The sequence below is a fragment of the Chiloscyllium plagiosum genome, chromosome 3 (assembly GCF_004010195.1).
Source record: "Chiloscyllium plagiosum isolate BGI_BamShark_2017 chromosome 3, ASM401019v2, whole genome shotgun sequence".
NCBI classification, from domain to species: domain Eukaryota; kingdom Metazoa; phylum Chordata; class Chondrichthyes; order Orectolobiformes; family Hemiscylliidae; genus Chiloscyllium; species Chiloscyllium plagiosum.
The window spans coordinates 103,756,487-103,774,553 of record NC_057712.1 but is presented as its reverse complement, the minus strand read 5'-3'; the positions used below and the strand labels follow the sequence as shown (position 1 = coordinate 103,774,553).

Genomic DNA, 18,067 nt, shown 5'->3' with positions numbered 1-18,067 from the left:
ATCAATTCTCCAGCTGGTGAATGAGACCCCAGTCCCAAACATTAAATTCAGCCCATACTCTATGTGAGGTCAGACAGAATACTGAGATTTAAAACAGACGGTTCAGTATTAGATAGTGGCTTTGTGTAGTGGCATGTGATACACTTAGTGACAAAGGTGAAGATAATCTTGGGAGCAATGGTGTTGGTGTTCCAGCAAATCATTGTAAATAATTATATCTTAGAAAAACTGGTTAAGCTCATAGATGTATTTAAGATATTGAAAGAAGTTAAGGGGTCACCATCATCATATATGGAAAAGCAGCTCTATGTCTCCATTGACCTGACCAAAGAACAGCATGTGTAGGTGAATAAGAGGAGAAGGCCGAGGATGGATCCAAATGGTGTTCACAAGGTCATGCTTAAGGGTTGGAAAGAAAGATCATCATGAGGGATACTGTAGTTACCACAAAATAGGTAAAAATGAAGCTAAACCTAGGTGGTTGCATTACATTGGACAGTGGAGGAGAGGTACAAAAGGACAATCACGTGGTTAAACCCTTTGAAAGCTGTAGAGAGGTCACAAGAGACCAGGAGGGATTGTCTACTCTGGCCACAGAAAATGTTATTCATGACTTTAATGTGGACCATTGTAATGTACTGAGAGACATTCCTGATTAGAGGAATTCAAACAGAATTATGGAAAAAATAACGAAGATCTAAATGGCAGAAACATATTTGATTCATTGGAGAAGGATGGGCAGATGAAGCAGAAATTAGTAAAAGCAGAGGAGTCAAAGTGGGTTTCTTGGGAGCCAGTGATGATTACATCAGTTTTGAAAAGAAGGACGACAATGCTTGAGAAGACCACAAGTCGCAGTATTACCTAGAGTGAGAAGGGAAATTAGATTATTAGGAATTTAGAGGGACCAGGAAGTAAATGGGTGAATTGGACATCAAAGAAAATGCAAAAAAATTGGATTAATGGCTGTTTTCATTATTTTTGTACTTTTGTCATTTTATACTTGCAGAATTACATTTTACTTTTCTCTAAAACTTCACGAATCCATGTAAGAGTCTGTCAATCCATTTTTTCAGATTAGAATCAGACCTGACCATTGTGCACAGATAGTCTCACACAGGGAAGCTTACACCTTTCAATGCATTATCTGGGATGACATGACACCAATTGTTAAAGTTCACTTGAGAATGTAACTTGTAAAAAAGGTTTGCTATTTACAAATTAAAGAACTGAAACCAACATGGTCATTCTAAAAGATGAGAGACTTAACAAACAATCCAGGTCTTTTTCAATATATAATTTCAGTTACATCACACTGTAAACATTTGCTATAAATTCTGTGTCTTACAATCTTGTACTCCACAACTACCTGATGAAGGAGCAGCGCTCTGAAAGCCAATGCTTCCAAATAAACCTGTTAGCCTATAACCTGGTGTTGTGTGATTTTTAACTTAATTAATTTTGTATTCTATTTGATAATACACAAACTTATGTTGACAAATCTTTGCTTTTACAATTTGCGATTTAGTTCTGAATATGTATAAATACTTAATGCAACTGAAATGGAATTTTTTTTGTCAACTAAGATTACTATAATTGCCAAAGCTTGTGAAATTATTCCAATTTTTATCACGTTCTTAGGCTTGGAACTTTCTGTCTCACCTACCAGTCATTGAAGTTAATCTGCGTATCAAAGGTTGGTGGGAAAATGCTCCAAATGGGGAAAATGAGAAAGCTCTGCCTAATATATGCCCTGGCATCCGAGATGAGAAGAACTGGACACAGGTCCATGCGGATCAGGAATACGTACTCCAGATCAATCTTCGCAGGATTGGCTTGGTGTGCAGCAAGGTATAAATCTTTGCTTACTGAGAGATAAAAGTTGTGGGGCAACATAAAACTGTGATCAATCCCATGCCATTACTTAATACTGTTCCAGTCTTCGATGTTGGTAATCTATATCATAACTTCATTTGTCTGCCTTAGCTTTATATCCCTTAAAACCTTTGGCTAGATGTTACGAGAATTTCTTGCTTGTCTTTAAAGAGGCACGAAGGACAAGAACTTCACACAACAGGGTTCCTGCTCCTCAGGCTACAATTCAGTTTATCAAAGAGTTGGTGATGTCAGCCAAGATGTTGAGGAGGTTTCTAGCGAATATTGGACATCTCGCTATATAGAGCAAAGAAGAATCAAGATTTGCTGGGAGTCTTTTTGGCAGGCAGCCGTCCTTAATAATGACAGCCACAGCCACTACAATGACCACTGTCCTGATGCAGCCACAATCAAACTGACCACTGAAATGGGGTCATTCTTTTCTCTGTCTTTCCCTCTCAATATCAAACACCACCACCACCATCTCTTCCTCCACCCGCAATCACGAAACGCCTCCTGATTTCAGGCTGCTATCAAAATGGCAGATAGCAGTGAACCAGCAAGATGAGAAGAAAAAACAAACAACAAAAGACCTACAAATACTGAAAATCTGAAACAAAAACAGAAATTGCTGGAGAAACTCAGCAGGGCTGGTAACATCTATGGAGAGAAATCAGAGTTAACATTTTGGATCCAGTGACCCTTCTTCAGAACAGTTCTGACGCAGGATCACTGGGCCCATAATGTTGACTCTGCTTACTCTCCAAAGATGCTGCCAGACCTACATGAACAGAAGAGAAATTGCTTTCAGCATTTCCCTTTAATTAGGATACAAGGCATGACAAATATAGTTGGACTCTCTTCTTGGCATTGTCCCCTCTTTATTTCTGAGTTATGGTTAAAGGAACAGGACAACTCCATCCCACGTTGCGCAAATCTAACTAGATATGGATGTGCCTGTGTAGCTGAGAATCCAGAGCAAATGTTTCCAGTTACAATCACTGAAGCACATTGTTCTTTGACTTTACAAACAGTAGAAAATTCTTAGGACATTTGGTTTTGTTGTTCCAAAGATGATTGTTTGAAGCAATGCAGCGGTCTTGAGAAATCTAGTCATTACAGGAGTAGGCAGTTGATTTAGTAAATATGAATATAGAAACATAGAAACCTAGAAAATAGGAGCTGGGGTAATCCATTTGACACTTCATGCCTGCTGCACTATTCAGTATGATCATGGCTGATCATCCAACTCTGTCTCTGTTCTTGCTTTTTCCCCATAGTTTTTGATCTCCTTAACCCTAGGAACTATACCTAGTTCCTTGAATACAGTCAATGTTTTGTCCACAACTCTTTTGCAGAGAATTCCACAGGCTCATCACTTTTTGGGTGATGAAATTTTTCCTCATCTCAGTTCTAAATAGTCTACTGCAGTATCCGTAGTTCTGGAGTCCCTAGTCATCGAGAACAAATTTCCTGCAAATGCCAGTCCCCAAATGGTGTCTTATCTTACCAAGCAGTGGTCTCAGGTACAGAAAGCTAGAGAGACTGTGTGTCAGTTTTGAACGTATCCCACTCATTTCAAAGCCACTAATTAAAACAGCAGACTGGACTTTTAAGGACAATTCAAGGAGGTCTACTTTTCCAATTGACCTCAAAGTCGCTGTAGGGACAAGTTTAGCTTGGCGGGAGGCAGCTGCCTCTTCACAGATCCTGAGAAGCAATACTACAGTCTGGCCAAAAGCCCCACCCCACCCCACACCTGCCCAATCAACCATCCCCAACTCCTTACCCTAGTACACAGCCTGTTGCTGCCTTCAAGTTAGAAGACTTCTGAAGGCCTCCAGCTTTGTTACTGTATCCAGCCTCTTTAATTGGATAGCAAGCCCAACAGCTGGCCATGAATTGGCTGTTTTCCAAACATTGCTGATTCTGACATGCATTTCAGCTTGATGGTTGAGTTTCCAATGTTTGGAAATCCTGCTCTTGACCAGTTCTGAATAAAAGTGAGCTGTACTATTGGGTATGGGACAGTATCCTTATAGCATGGTTAACCAGATCAGTGAGGTTCACTGTAAAGGACACTGCTTTATACTAATTAGGGAAGGATAACAAAAGCAAGAGAAGTAAGTGTCAGAGAGCAAGTGAAAGAAAGTATGCCTTTTAAAAATTAGCAATATAGGAATCCAGGATCATGCGTTTAAAACAAACTCCTAACTTTAGATCAGTTACAGAAACTTAGTGTTGACTGGATCCGGATCAACAGCTTATTTTCCCAGATTATGAGACTTCTGCTGAGTTTCCTTTCTCTACCCTTTATTATTTCTTCAAAAGTTTAACTGGCCATCCCCAAGCTGCATTTCATTATCAATGCTGCTAGTATAAACGTTAGAATAAGGAATTAAAAGTAGGCGAAAGAAACAACATATTTTTGTTTACAAACCATTGCATCAATGTAAAGTTCATTCAAACGGATTATTGTCGAACGTTTGTATAACAGAATTACAATAACATCAACTATATTTGTGAGCAAGATTTGACCGTTTAATAATGGTGTTACTTTTTATAAAATTAAAACCCTGAACCCACTTTTGCACAGAAGAAAGAACTTCACTTTTAAAGTTTGAAGGTTTGTCATGGAATTTTTTTTTGCTGGAGGCTAATACATTCTAAAAGCATGGCAGAGCTTTCTAAACTAATTTCCTAAACACTGTACTTAATTGTAACTGATAGCCTGGCAAAGAAGCAATGCTCTGTCAAGCTCTTGAACATTACTGCATTCTTTTGTTTACTTCATAAGAAAACTATGAACGTTATGAGCTATCAGAGTAATTATATACTGGAGAAGAATACTTACATTTGGTTGGGCTGTTTTCAAATTTGACTTCCAATTATCTAAGGTTCATTTTACTTGTTATCCTCTGAGATGAACTGGCAGATTTATCTTGCTGCACTACATCCAAACCAGCTGCCAGATGTGGTTACACATTTCTTTACTACTGCTGTGTTACATTAAACCATTATAAACCTGTGAAGCAACAACTTAATATTGCAGGAATTGTTGATTTTGGCAACATGTTAACTTTTGCCTCATTTCCTAGCAATAGCTAACTGACCTTTTAACCAGTGAGGTCAGCTTCGCAGTGCTCTTGTCTGTAGGTCAGGAGATTGCAGGTTCAAGCTAATAATCTAGTCAGTAACTTGCATTACTGAAGGAGTGCTTTGTTACTGAAGGAGATGATTAATCTGTCTTTGCTAACGCCACAGCGTAAAATTAAATGGCTATTTAACTTGATGCAAAATGGCTGCCACTTTTCTTAGTGGGACACGTGAACCTGAAAGGTTAAAAAAGGTTAAACCTTCAGTGGTGCCATTTAGTGGAAAGAGTTTTCCTGAAGTCTTAGACAGTCTTTTTCCTGCAACTAAATCACCAAAAAATTGACCAATCAGTTAGTTATCTCTCCACTGCCTGTAGAATATTTCTGGTGCAGAATGACCAGTGTTTCTCTAGGTTAACATGATTACCACACTCAAAAGTTTTCTATTTTGTGAAGTGACTTAAGGAGTTTCAATGGGATCTACAATAAAACTATACAAAATAAATGTGAGCATTATTATTTACAAATTCACTTAAATGAACAAAAGCCTGCTCTGATCTGTTGTTTTGTATTCTTCATCAGGGAAAGTATGACAGCAAAGCCATCACACCACGCTTCCCAAAGGCCAAGGATGAGGGCTGGTTTGTCATCCTAGGGGAAATCGACAAGAAGGAGTTAATGGCTTTGAAACGGGTGGGATACATTCGAAATCATAGCATGGTGTCTCTAGCTTTCTATACGCCTGAGACCACTGGAAGGTAAACTTCTGTCACTTCTTAACTTATTTGTTACCTCTAACTTAGTAAAATATTAATTAATATCTAAATATTTAATATCTAATTGATGTTCTGCAATGAGAAAAATGATACTGAGCCTAAGGAGGTGATACTAGTACAACTAACAAAAGCTTAGATGCAGAGCTGTGTTTGGAGAGTTTTAAGTGAGAGAGGAAAGTGAAAAGCTAGAGATTTTAGATCATTAGGTTCCATGTAACTGAAGACACAAGCACAAGCGGTGATACGAAGATGAGGTGACAGTTGGGATGCATAAGAGACTAGAGTCTGAGGAAAAGCAAGTTAGGAGGACAATAGTTAGGTTGCACAAAATTAGAGATAGAAAGTACGAAGGTAGCATAGGGATTTAAATACAGGGATGCCAATGTTTAAGTTTGAGCAATTGCAAGTTAACCTAACTCATAAGAACAGGACTTATGAATGATCAGAATGTGGTATGGTAAAGGATACTGAGTTTTTGGATGATTTAACCATTGATTATAGCATTCTCAGCAATCTGCAATGGTATGCTTTATTCAAATTCCATTATCTGATCATCAAGGAAATAATGATGTGACAGAGTCAATCACCATAATGTTGACTGCTGCAGGGACTATGAATAAGAATTAATTCAAGCTTGACCATCCTCAAGCATAAATAGTACTACAATGTTCAATGGTTCATGCCCATTTCAAGGTCAGTGTAACGATTAGTCTAAGCAATTAGGCTACTGTTATGATGCCAGAGAGCAATTTTTAAATAAAGTAAAATATTAACCTTTTAAAAAAGGTACAGAATGTAATTCATTGTAACTTAGTTTTTCCAAAAGCTGAAAGATTGCTTATTCTGCCCCAGTATGACTGTTGCAGCAATCTTCAGTTATTTAAAGTTCTTCTTATCAATAAGCCTTTGCTTTAAAAAAAACTCAAGACTCTTTGCAAATTTTATTTTAAGTTGACTGTGGGTTCCCAAAATTGCCTCGCAGCAGCCATTTGAAGATGTGAGTATGTATCCTTGGGTAATTCTTCCTTCAGTGTTCCCTGAGGCCACTTGTGAGGAGTTGAGAGAATGAATCTGTATCCATTTTGAAATGCTTTATATTAGAGATTTTAACAGTCCTGAGTACATGTAAATGAGTTCTTTGTCACCAAATATGCACTTTTATGTATAGGATTATCTACAGTTGCCTATTACAACGCCCTATTACAAATGAAGAGATGAGTCTTTTTTTTTACATCTCATCCAAATGGAAATATTTCAGTTATAATAATTCAACCCTATATTCCCCAGCATCATAAGACCACCCCACAGGCCTGCAACATACCCTAAATCTTACTCTTTTTCAATATTTTTGGTCACTAATAAATAATGGTGAAAATTATTGGATTAGTAAATCAAAAACAATCAGGTTCAAATCTATTTATGAAAATGGGAAAACTTCACAGAAGCACAGAGCAGTTACTCACTGCTTCAGTCCATTGTTCTATGGTGGCACAATGAAAGAGCAAATCTCCTCTTGTTACTTTAGAGCTAAATTTAAACAGTTTTTAAATAAAGAAACTAGTATAAGTAAAAGTCACCATAAAGCTGTCAGAATGTTATAAAAATGCATGTACTTCACTTTTGGTGTGGAAAGCAGTGCCCTTACAACTCTAGTCTATATGCAATTCCAATTCGACAACAATATAGTTAACTGCTAACTGCCCTCTCATCTGGCCTACTAAAGCACACAGCTGTAACAAACTGCTTGCAGTTCAAGAAGGACCACCTTCTCAAGGCCTTCTCGTGATGGATAATAAACTACAGACTTCTCAGAAACTCCCTCATGCTGAGAATTAATTTAACCAAAGTTTTCTCTTCACCAGTGCAATGGTTTCTTCCTCTACTTGTACATGTATCTATCCTATCCAGGCCCCCTTGATAAAAAGTCAAGCAAGTTAATTTTTTTCCCACCAGTTGCCTTGGTGGGATTTGAATCTATGACCAAAAGTGTTAACCTGGACCTCTTTATTACCAGTGCAGTGACATTACCACTACATTACTGTTCTCCTATTGTTTCCCTGACACTTATCACAACAATTTAAACTAACAATGCAATTAACTCTCCAACCAGCGGAAATGGTGATTACTTATTCAAACTCTCAAAAATGCTTAATGATTTTAAAAACATATTTAAAACCTCCTTCTGGCATTCTCTAATTGAGTGGAAATTGTGACTTGATCTCAAATATCCCCTCTTTACTATAGCCTATTCTTCATATGGTGATTTAGCATCTACACTGATATAGCATTAACACATTACCTATAAAATGGTACCAAAGTTGCAGATAGTGTGCTTATGAGCTAATGAATACTTTTCATGAACTTGTCATTATTTCTTTATTCTTGTAAGCTTCAACTAAGTCCTCAAGGCTCCATATGGTGCTCCACATTTCCATAGTAATCCTTAAGGGAAAAGTTCAATCATGCCAGAGTGTGAAAGTAAATCAGTATCTTGATAAAATTGGCATTGAATTAAGATAAACTGTGGAATTGTGGAATGTGAAGTGTTTGTATTCAAACAATTTTTTTTACAAAAGCATTCTCAACAACTGAAGGAAAGGACTCAGAAATAATCTAAAAACTAAAATACTAACAAATCTATGTAGTTTGATACATTTCACAGAAGTAAGAAAACATATTATTGTTTAATTACTATTTCAACATCTGTAGCATAAAATATCATTGATATTTTGTGATTGTTTTAAAATTTGTTATATTCAAAATACATTGTTCTAATAAAATATTTTGTACATTTAGTGTTTGCAAAATGAATCAAGATAATATTTTTTAAATGTATTTTGTTTTTACTTTTAAGGTATATCTACACTCTGTATCTGATGAATGATAGCTACTTGGGGATGGACCAACAGTATGACGTTTACTTGGATGTGATACCAGCAAGCATTGCTGCTCAGACCAACACTGAGGTCTCTGATGCCATGAGTGACCTGACAGTGGCATAACATGACAGACTTAGCTTTGAACAACCCAGGAGCAATGATCTTAAAATCCAGAGTGTTTGTATGTTGGGGCGCACTGACATTACTTGATATTTGCCTTAGTCGATGCAACTTCTAACCTCAGACTTGAAGGAAATTACAAATAGCAGCTGAGGTGACCTCTAGCATGATTCATCTTTACAGCTTGGTGGCCTTATGTAAATTTGCATTTTAGATTAAAGTTACATCCAGATAACTTGGAATTCTTTTTTTTATATAGTCCAGCAGGTGAAGAGCTAAAAGTTATCCATTAAGAATCATAACTTCCTTCTATATTACTTTATGCAGGTTACGCATTTGCTGTAGAAAAGAAATTAAGTACTTTTATTTTTTATTAAATTTTACTTTAATCATTCTCTCACTTAATACAATGTTGTTTCTACTGCAGACAACAGTCAATGTGATGTCTTAGGTGACAAAGAAATTACCTACTTTCTTCTTTACAATTAACAGAGCAGGGACTTTTATTTAGTTCCTGTACTTTGTACTGGTATATTTAAAAGTTTGTTCTGTATAGTGTAAATTATTTTGAATGTAACTCTCAACTCATGAGTAATATCAGCAGGGCAAAATGGATGCCTTGAATCGCAATCAGTACAATTTTTTTGTTATGAATTTAAAGTATATTTTTTAAAAAAAAATCTCTATCTGTATGATGGGAAAGTAAATAAGGTAATTTAAAGGCAAGTTGTGATTGAAAATTCATTCTCGTATTGACTTGGTGCAGAGGGTATTCATTTCCATGGTAACATGGAGGCTAAACTTGACACATTCATAACCATAGGGTCAGGTTATACCTAGTAACCTTTCTCTGCAGTGAGTGCTGCAACACTTCATTTGTCAATATCAATTTAGTTGTATCTGTGAAAATTAAGTTGTGCCAAAAATGCTTACATAGCACAAGAAAGATTTGATAGTTACTGAAAAAGGGGAAATTTCCTTTGAATATGAGTTTGCTTATGTTGGTTGCAAATGTACAAAATCATTAAACTTTTGCAATATACATCTTGTTATTTTTGTCATATTCATTTTTAACTTTATTGGTGTTTTTTGTGACATTTTTATTTTGTTCTAAATTTTCATTGCTCATTTCATCGCCAACAAAGAGAACTGTTGTTTCCTAATTTTAATTGACCAATAATTTAACAACTGAATCATCTAACCATTCAAACCAATTATTTTGCATTAGATTTATTCTACATGTTCTATACTCTTTTTTAACTTCATTCTGATGCAGTATGGTAAAGCATGCATGTCAGAATTCTTTCTACTACATTCTGCAATATTGCAATGGCAAATCGAAAGAATTGCTTTAATTTGGATCATTGCTGATTGAATTGCTCGTACCAATGTTAAAAAATGTGCCAAATATTTCTTTTTATTGTAGTATCAATTAAGTGAATAGCAAAATTGCTGCTACTGGCAACAAGACTTAACACAAAGGCAAGCTTGGAAAGTCTTGTTGTATATTCCTTTTTGGTTCCATTTTCAAAACAATGCGCAGTCCAGTAATGGAAGCAATCTCTGCTGCTTTGGCTGAGCTCAAGGTAAGTAACACTGACTGATAAAAATTTCAATACTTCAGCAAACAAAAAACTCTTTTAATGTAAAATCAATTGTGGTCAAAGGGGTTAAGGTGACATGAATATTGTTTGTCCAAAACATGTATTGTGCCATCCTCACCCAACACAGGCACAATCAGACCTCCTGGATACTCCCCCTGCTGCATTCTTCAAACAAGATGACACTAATTCTATAATTACAGCTGTGTGTCATTTTGTAGTATTATATTCTTCCAATATTAGTGAAAGGGCGTGTGTGTGTGTGTGTCAGTGATAAGTGGAAGGATGCTGGTAACAGAGTATTACTTTCAAAAAAGATATATTCAATATGATTCAGTTGATTCATTATGTATTCACTGGGTTCAGTGTATTCAGGTTTAGTTAACTGGTTATTACTGGTCTGATAAACCCTTTTCTGTAACAAGCAGCTTTTTCCCCTTTTCCATACCAGTTTTGTTAAAGGAAATCTTACTGAGTCTGTACAGCTTGCTCTGTGGGAATTATTTGACTGAATTTTAATGGTGTAATGAAATGTTGACTCTGGAAGGTTTCATTTACAACTTGAGTGAAAGTCTTGCTGTGGCATAAATTCCACCATCTCTGGTATAATCCAAATCAAGGAACATATTGGAAATATCCTCTGTCTCCATTACAGAAATGGTAATATGTGTAGCATGTATACCCAATCTTCCCCCAATATTTGCATGTTTTTAATTCCTTCATGGGATATGAATGCTAACCTGTACAGCCCATCCCTGTTTGCCCTGGAGAAAGTGATGGGGAACCACCTCTTGAACCATTGCAGTCCACATTGTATTGTGACCCCCAGAGTGATAAGGAGTTGAAGAAATTTCACTCAGCAACAGTGAAGAAGCGGCAATCAACTTTCACGTCAGGGTGGTATGTGCTTTAAGTGGAACTCTCAGATGGTGGTCTTCCCATGCCTTCGTCCTTCTGGATGCTAAAGGTCACAGGGTTGGAAGGTGCTGTTGAAAGTATTGCTGGTGGAGGGAATGAATGTTTTAGATTGTGGATGAGATACCAAGCAAGAGGCTGCCATGTTGAATTTCATAAATATTGAAGTGCACTTGTCCAGGCATGTGGCAAGTACTCTATCACACAACTGACTCAGATCATGCAAATGTGAACAGATTTTGGGAAATTTGGGTGTGAATTACACATTATGGAATCTCCAGCCTCTAACTTGCTCTTGTAACCTTGTGTTTACATTCCTTTCTAGGCAGATCCAGAAGTTTGATGGTGGAGAACTCTTATTAACTAACTTCAGAGCGCTTATGATTTTGCGTATAATATGACATTTTTAAATAAGCAATTTTTTTTACACATGTGGAAGTCAAATCGAGCTGCGTATTACAAACTCCTGCTAGGTCCTTTATCAGTGGGAGGAGGGAGAAGTAAAATAGGGTGGGTACCCTGAGCTGACCCCCAGAATATGGGAGAAGCTGATGCTGGTGATCAGAGTCAAAAAGTGTGGTGCTGGAAAAATGCAACAGGTCAGGCAGCATCCAAGGAGCAGGAGAATCGACATTTTGAGCATAAGCCTTTCGGATTGTGGGGGAGGGAGAGGGTGGGAAAATGGCTGAGAGATAAATAAGAGAGTGGGAGGAAGGTAGCTGGGAAGGCAATAGGTAGATGCAGGTTGGGGGGCAATATTGATAGTTCGGAGGAGAGGGTGGAGTGGATAGATAGGAAGGAAGATGGTCAGATAGGGCAGGTCAAGAAGACGATGCCAGGTTAGAGGGTGGGATCTGAGATGAGGTGGGTGGAAGTGAGATAAGGAAACTGGTGAAGTCAAGGTTTATGCTGCCACCTCCAAACAGACCCCACCACCAAGCATATATTTCCCTCCTCACCCCTATCCGCTTTCTGCAAAGATCATTCCCTCCGAGACTACCTGGTAAGGTCCACACCCACCCTCCTCCTGGCACCTTCCCCTGCCACCAGAGGAATTTCAAAATCTGTGCCCACACCACCTCCCCCCACCCCCCTCACCTCCGTCCAAGGCCTCAAAGAAGCCTTTCGTATCCATCAATGTTTCACCTGCACTTCCACACATGTCATTCATTGTATCGGTTGCTCCCAATGCGGTCTCCTCTACACTAGGGAGACCAGTCGTCCACCCGCACCAATCAACCCCACTGCCCCCATGGCCCAACATTTCAACTCCCCCTCCCACTCTGCCGAGGATATGCAGGTCCTGGGCAAATGCCATCGCCACTCCCTCACCACCCAATGCCTGGAGGAAGAGCACTTCATCCTCTGCCTCGGGACCCTTCAACCCCATGGCATCAATATGAACTTCACTAGTTTCCTCATTTACCCTCCACCCACCTTACCCCAGTTCCAACCTTCCAGCTCAGCACCGTCCTCATAACCTGTCCCACCTGTCAACTTCCTTCCCAGCTTTATTGAGTTGCTACAAATGATGCATCAATTTAAACTGACAAAGGCAACAAGTAATGAAGAGACTTGCTTTCTTTTAGAGCATTTCATAACAAAGTGCTTCACAGCTAATTAAGCACCTTTGAAGTGCAGTCACTGTTGCAAAAAAATGTTGCAGCCAATTTGCACACAGTCTCAACCTCCCAACTCGGCACCGCCCTCTTGAATGGTCCTATCTGTCCATCTTCCTTCCCACCTATCTGCTCCATCCTCCTCTCTGACCCATCACTTTCACCCCCACCTTCATCTACCTATCGCCTTCCCAGCTACCTTCCCCTCCCATTTATCTCTCAGCCCCCTTGGCCCACGAGTCTCATTTTCGATGAGGGCTTATGCAGGAAACATCGATTGTCCTGCTCCTTGGATGCTGCCTGACCTGCTGTGTTTTTCCAGCACCACACTTGCCCTAAGACCTCTATTCTTGGCCCCTTTCTCTTTGATTTGGTATCTTGAATGCACTCTAAGAGCAGTATACACTTTAAAACAAAAACCCAGACTCACCATGAACAGTGCTGCAAAAAGACTTGGTAAATAATTTTACAACCTTCAACTCTAATAAAATTCAAATAGCAAAAAACGCCTATTTCCTTTTGATAAATTTGATACACTCATACACAAAGCTGAGTATTTAGACTTAATTGTGCACATCAGTGAGTTCTGAATAAACTGTGGTTTGGCCTTCCCCTTCTGTTTTCTGTCCTATACAACTGTATACCTAACAACATAGTAAACCATGATATGCAGATGATTTGACAGTTCTAATTTATATAAAATTTAATCTTGGAACATTGGATAATCATACTACAGTGAGCAACTCAACACAGGCAGTAGTACAGATTTCCCATTGAAATGAAGGTTAAGGTATCATTTCTGCATTCTTCATCCAGAAGAGAAAAGGATAATATTATTAATCACATCAGCACACAGAAAAGCCCCAGATTTACAGACGTTAAAAGATAAAACTCATTGTTACTACTTAATCAAACTTTCTCTTGTATTAAATATCTCACACTGGAGGAATTGTATTCCTAATTCTGACACTGTTCTCTTGTTCTCCTGATCAGGTGACGTGAAAATAAGAAGCCCATTACCATTTCTAACAATAAAATAATCTCATTTTTAAAACATGTCTATTTTGCAGGTTGGTTAATGTGTGTGGATAATCAATAGGAGAGCATAAGTGGTGGTAAATTTGTGTAATACCTCAGACATGTACTTTTACAAATGAAAAATCTCAATAGGTATGTACTTAAACATGCCAGTGAAAGGTAGAGAAGCTAATTCAGGATATTTCAGATGAGTTGATGTAAAGAGGCTTGGAACAGATGATTGAGGTCAGTAACACTCTCAATTTGGTCAGTCACTCATAGAGTTCATGCCCACTTTATCTTCTACTAGTGCAATTATTCTATCTGCCCAAAATAAAGTTCTCTAAATTTAAAACATCTATTTTTTGGATTGGCTATTCTGCATAATAGGCTCAACACTGACATCTGCCAACCCACCAACTCCCACAGCTACCTGGACTACACCTCCTCCCATCCTGCCTCCTGTAAAAGTGCTACCCTTTATTCCCAATCCCTCTGCCTCCGCCACATCTTCTCCCAAGAGGACCAATTCCACCACAGGACATCTCCAGGGCACCTGCACCAACTAACCACACTGCCCCCGTGGCCGAACACTTCAATTCCCCCTCCCACTCAGCCAAGGACATGCAGGTCTTGGGCCTCCTCCATCGCCAAACCCTAACCACCCGATGCCTGGAGGAAGAACGCCTCCTCTTTTGCCTTTGGACCCTCCAATCACACGACATCAATGTGGATTTCACCAGTTTCCTCTTCTCCCCTCCCCCAACCTTATCCCAGTTCCAACCTTCCAACTCAGCACGGCCCTCATGACTTGTCCTACCTGTTCATCTTCCTTCCTACCTATCTGCTCCACCCTATCACCATTAACCCCACCTCCCATCCACCTATCACACTCTCCGCATCACCCCCCCACCATTTATCTCTCCAACCCCTCGGCTCACAAACCTCATTCCTGATGAAGGGCTTTTACCCGAAATGATTCTCCTGGTCCTCGGATGCTGCCTACATGCTGTGCTTTTCCACACTGTCTACTCTGTATAATAACTATTTAAGTAGCTTATTTGAAAAACTTACATTATAACTATATAATCACCTTTCTTGTCAAAGCTTGTATTAATTTCCCCTTGTAGAGTTTGTATTAGATATCTGTCTGAGTTTCACTTATGTACCCTCTTTAGGATTTTAAACATTACCAACTGTGGTACTTTTCTACATTGAATATTGGTAATGTCCATACTCATTCCTAATAGCACAGTTGTCTAGTAATATTTATCAACTGAATTGCCCTTCTTTATATTTTCTACAGGGCTAGGATTGTCTTCAAGTCTGTGCAGAGTAGGTTTTATGCAATTCTGATCAAAGCTTCTTCAGAAATACACATCCAATCTTCCATTCTGACATGTTCCTCATAACATAGAACAGTTGTGGGCAGAAAAACCACATCCCCGATTGCTGTGTTCTGAAATTCTGAAAACGTCCAGATTCATAGGTAGATGCTTTGACAACTGGTGTCAAAAGGTCAGTAGTTAAGGCAAGTGGAAGATTAAGGTGCCAAGTTGGTAGGGGGATACAAGTGGATACAGTGCCAGGTAAGTAGGGTACAAGTTGGCAAGGAGGTCAGGTATAAGTTGCAATGTTTCGTGTTGGGGTGAGGTTTGGGTGCTGGGAGGGTGTGTTGCAGTCCAGTCCAGTGGCAGAGCAATGGTATCTGGTCCAGAGTGGTGAATTCAGATCCAGCATGAGGGGAAGGGGCTGTCAGATTCAGAACTAGGGGCAGGAGGGTCGACGCTGGGGCATGCCACCATGAGGTGCTAAGGATGTCAGGTCCAAAGCAGGGAAGGTTGGGTTCCAGGTTCTGGGCCAGCTTGACTACAGAAGGATGGAGGTGAATGCAGGTTAGGTCCAGCGATGGAGTAGGAATGTTGGGTTTGAAGGGGATCTTGTGGGTCAGGGTATGAGCAGTGTGTTGGACGTCTAGGGGAGTGTAGTTGGGGATGTATAAGGTAACTTTTCCAGAGTAGCTATAGACCGGAATGGAACCGTCTGAATTACTTTGAGTGTTCCAGGCCTAGGGGAACTGCCTATTGGGGTCTTCAATTTCACAGCCAATTTCTTCAAAGTCTGTTACAATGGGATTCTGCAGGGTCTTCCTGCACAACTCCTATCAATGCTTCAGAAATGATTATCTGGCCATTAGAAAATCTGGACCAAAACCTCATGAATTTGTCAAGTAATATGTATTAAATATCAGCAGCTAAATTGTTGCTTCCTATTTATCATCATTTTAGAATAATTCTTTACTTCACTAGTACTATATAGTTGTAACGTTCTCGTGTCTGAGTCCAAGGGCTTAATCTTCACTGCCTGTTTGTTGAGGGGCCTGTGCGTGTGGTTCAAGTACATGTAGTAGACCAGATGGGCTTTTCCTTCACAATCGGCAACAGTTTCATGTTCATCATTAGACTCTTAATTCCAGATTTTTATTGAATTCAAATTCCACCATCAGCCATCTTGGATTCAAACCCAAGTCCCCAGAACATTACCTGGGTCTCAGTATTAATAGTCTTGTGATAATATCACTAGGCCATGGCCTCACCTAAGCTACCCACCTTCACTTTTGCACTCAGCAGCAGATGGAGCATTCTTTCCTTAGTATCTCTCTCTTTTCTAAGTATTCTGGAATATTTTCTTAAATATCTGCCACAACATGGATTTAGTAAGGGGAGGTCATGCTTGAAAAACCTGTTGGAATTCTTTGAAGAGGTGACAAGTATGTTAGACCAGGGAAACCCAGTGGATGTGGTCTATCTAGATAAGGTGCCACATGGGAGGCTGCTGAGCAAGGTGAGGGCCCATGGTGTTCGAGGTGAGCTACTGGTATGGATTGAGGATTGGTTGTTTGACAGAAGGCAGAGAGTTGGGATAAAAGGTTCTTTTTCGGAATGGCAGCCGGTGACAAGCGGTGTCCCGCAGGGTTCAGTTTTGGGGCCGCATCTGTTCACGTTATATATTAATGACCTGGATGAAGGGACTGGGAGCATTCTAGCGAGGTTTGCCGATGATCCAAAGTTAGATGGACAGGCAGGTAGTACTGAGAAAGTGGGAAGGCTGCAGAAGGATCTAGACAGTTTGGGAGAGTGGTCCAGGAAATGGCTGATGGAATTCAATGTGAGCAAATGTGAGGTCTTGCACTTTGGAAAAAAGAATACAAGCATGGACTACTTTCTAAATGATGAGAAAATTCGTAAAACCAAAATACAAAAGGATCTGGGAGTGCTAGTCGAGGATTTTCTAAAGGTAAACATGCAGGTTGCGTCCGTGATTAAGAAAGCGAATGCAATGTTGTCATTTATCTCAAGAGGGTGGAAGATAAAAGCACCGTTGTGCTACTGAAACTTTATAAAGCTCTGGTTAGGCCCCATTTGGAGTACTGAGTCCAGTTTTGGTCCCCACACCCCAGGAAGGACATACTGGCACTGGAGTATGTCCAGCGGAGATTCACATGGATGATCCCTGGAATGGTAGGTCTAACATACGAGGAACGGCTGAGGATACTGGGATTGTATTCATTGGAGCTTAGAAAATTAAGGGGAGATCTAATAGAAACTTACAAGATAATACATGGCTTGGAAAGGGTGGACGCTAGGAAATTGTTTCCGTTAGGCGAGGAGACTAAGACTCGTGGACACAGCCTTAGAATTAGAGGGGGTAAATTCAGAACAGAAATGCGGAGACATTTCTTCAGCCAGAGAGTGGTGGGCCTGTGGAATTCATTGCCGCAGAGTGCAGTGGAAGCCGGGACGCTAAATGTCTTCAAGGCAGAGATTGATAAATTCTTGATGTCACAAGGAATTAAGGGCTACGGGGAGAATGCGGATAAGTGGAGTTGAAATGCCCATTAGCCATGATTGAATGGCGAAGTGGACTCGATGGGCCGAATGGCCTTACTTCCACTCCTATGTCTTATGGTCTTATATCTCTACTGACCTATCCCTTAGCGTGATTTCCCAGCTATTCAGCCAGCTTTATTTTCACGCCCTCAAAATTATTTGCATTTAAATTTAAAACCATAGCCTTAGATTACTCTTCTCTCCTTCAAACCTAACCTAAAATTCAATTGCATTTACAATCCATGCTACTGAGTGGCAACTTTGCTTTGAAGTCATTACT

General features: G+C 39.5%; 1 protein-coding gene across 3 annotated transcripts in view; it reads left to right on the top strand.

Moving 5' to 3' along the window:
- ascc3 (activating signal cointegrator 1 complex subunit 3) overlaps positions 1 to 9,787 on the top strand; it is a 541,129-nt gene extending 531,342 nt beyond the window's left edge. For all 3 annotated transcript variants that reach the window (XM_043687007.1, XM_043687008.1, XM_043687009.1), the window contains 3 exons: positions 1,642 to 1,851; positions 5,553 to 5,728; positions 8,601 to 9,787. In XM_043687007.1, coding sequence (XP_043542942.1) covers positions 1,642 to 1,851; positions 5,553 to 5,728; positions 8,601 to 8,748 — 534 coding nt within the window. In that variant the 3' untranslated portion in view covers positions 8,749 to 9,787. The remainder of the gene's footprint in view (positions 1 to 1,641; positions 1,852 to 5,552; positions 5,729 to 8,600) is intronic.
- The last annotated feature ends 8,280 nt before the right edge of the window (positions 9,788 to 18,067 follow it).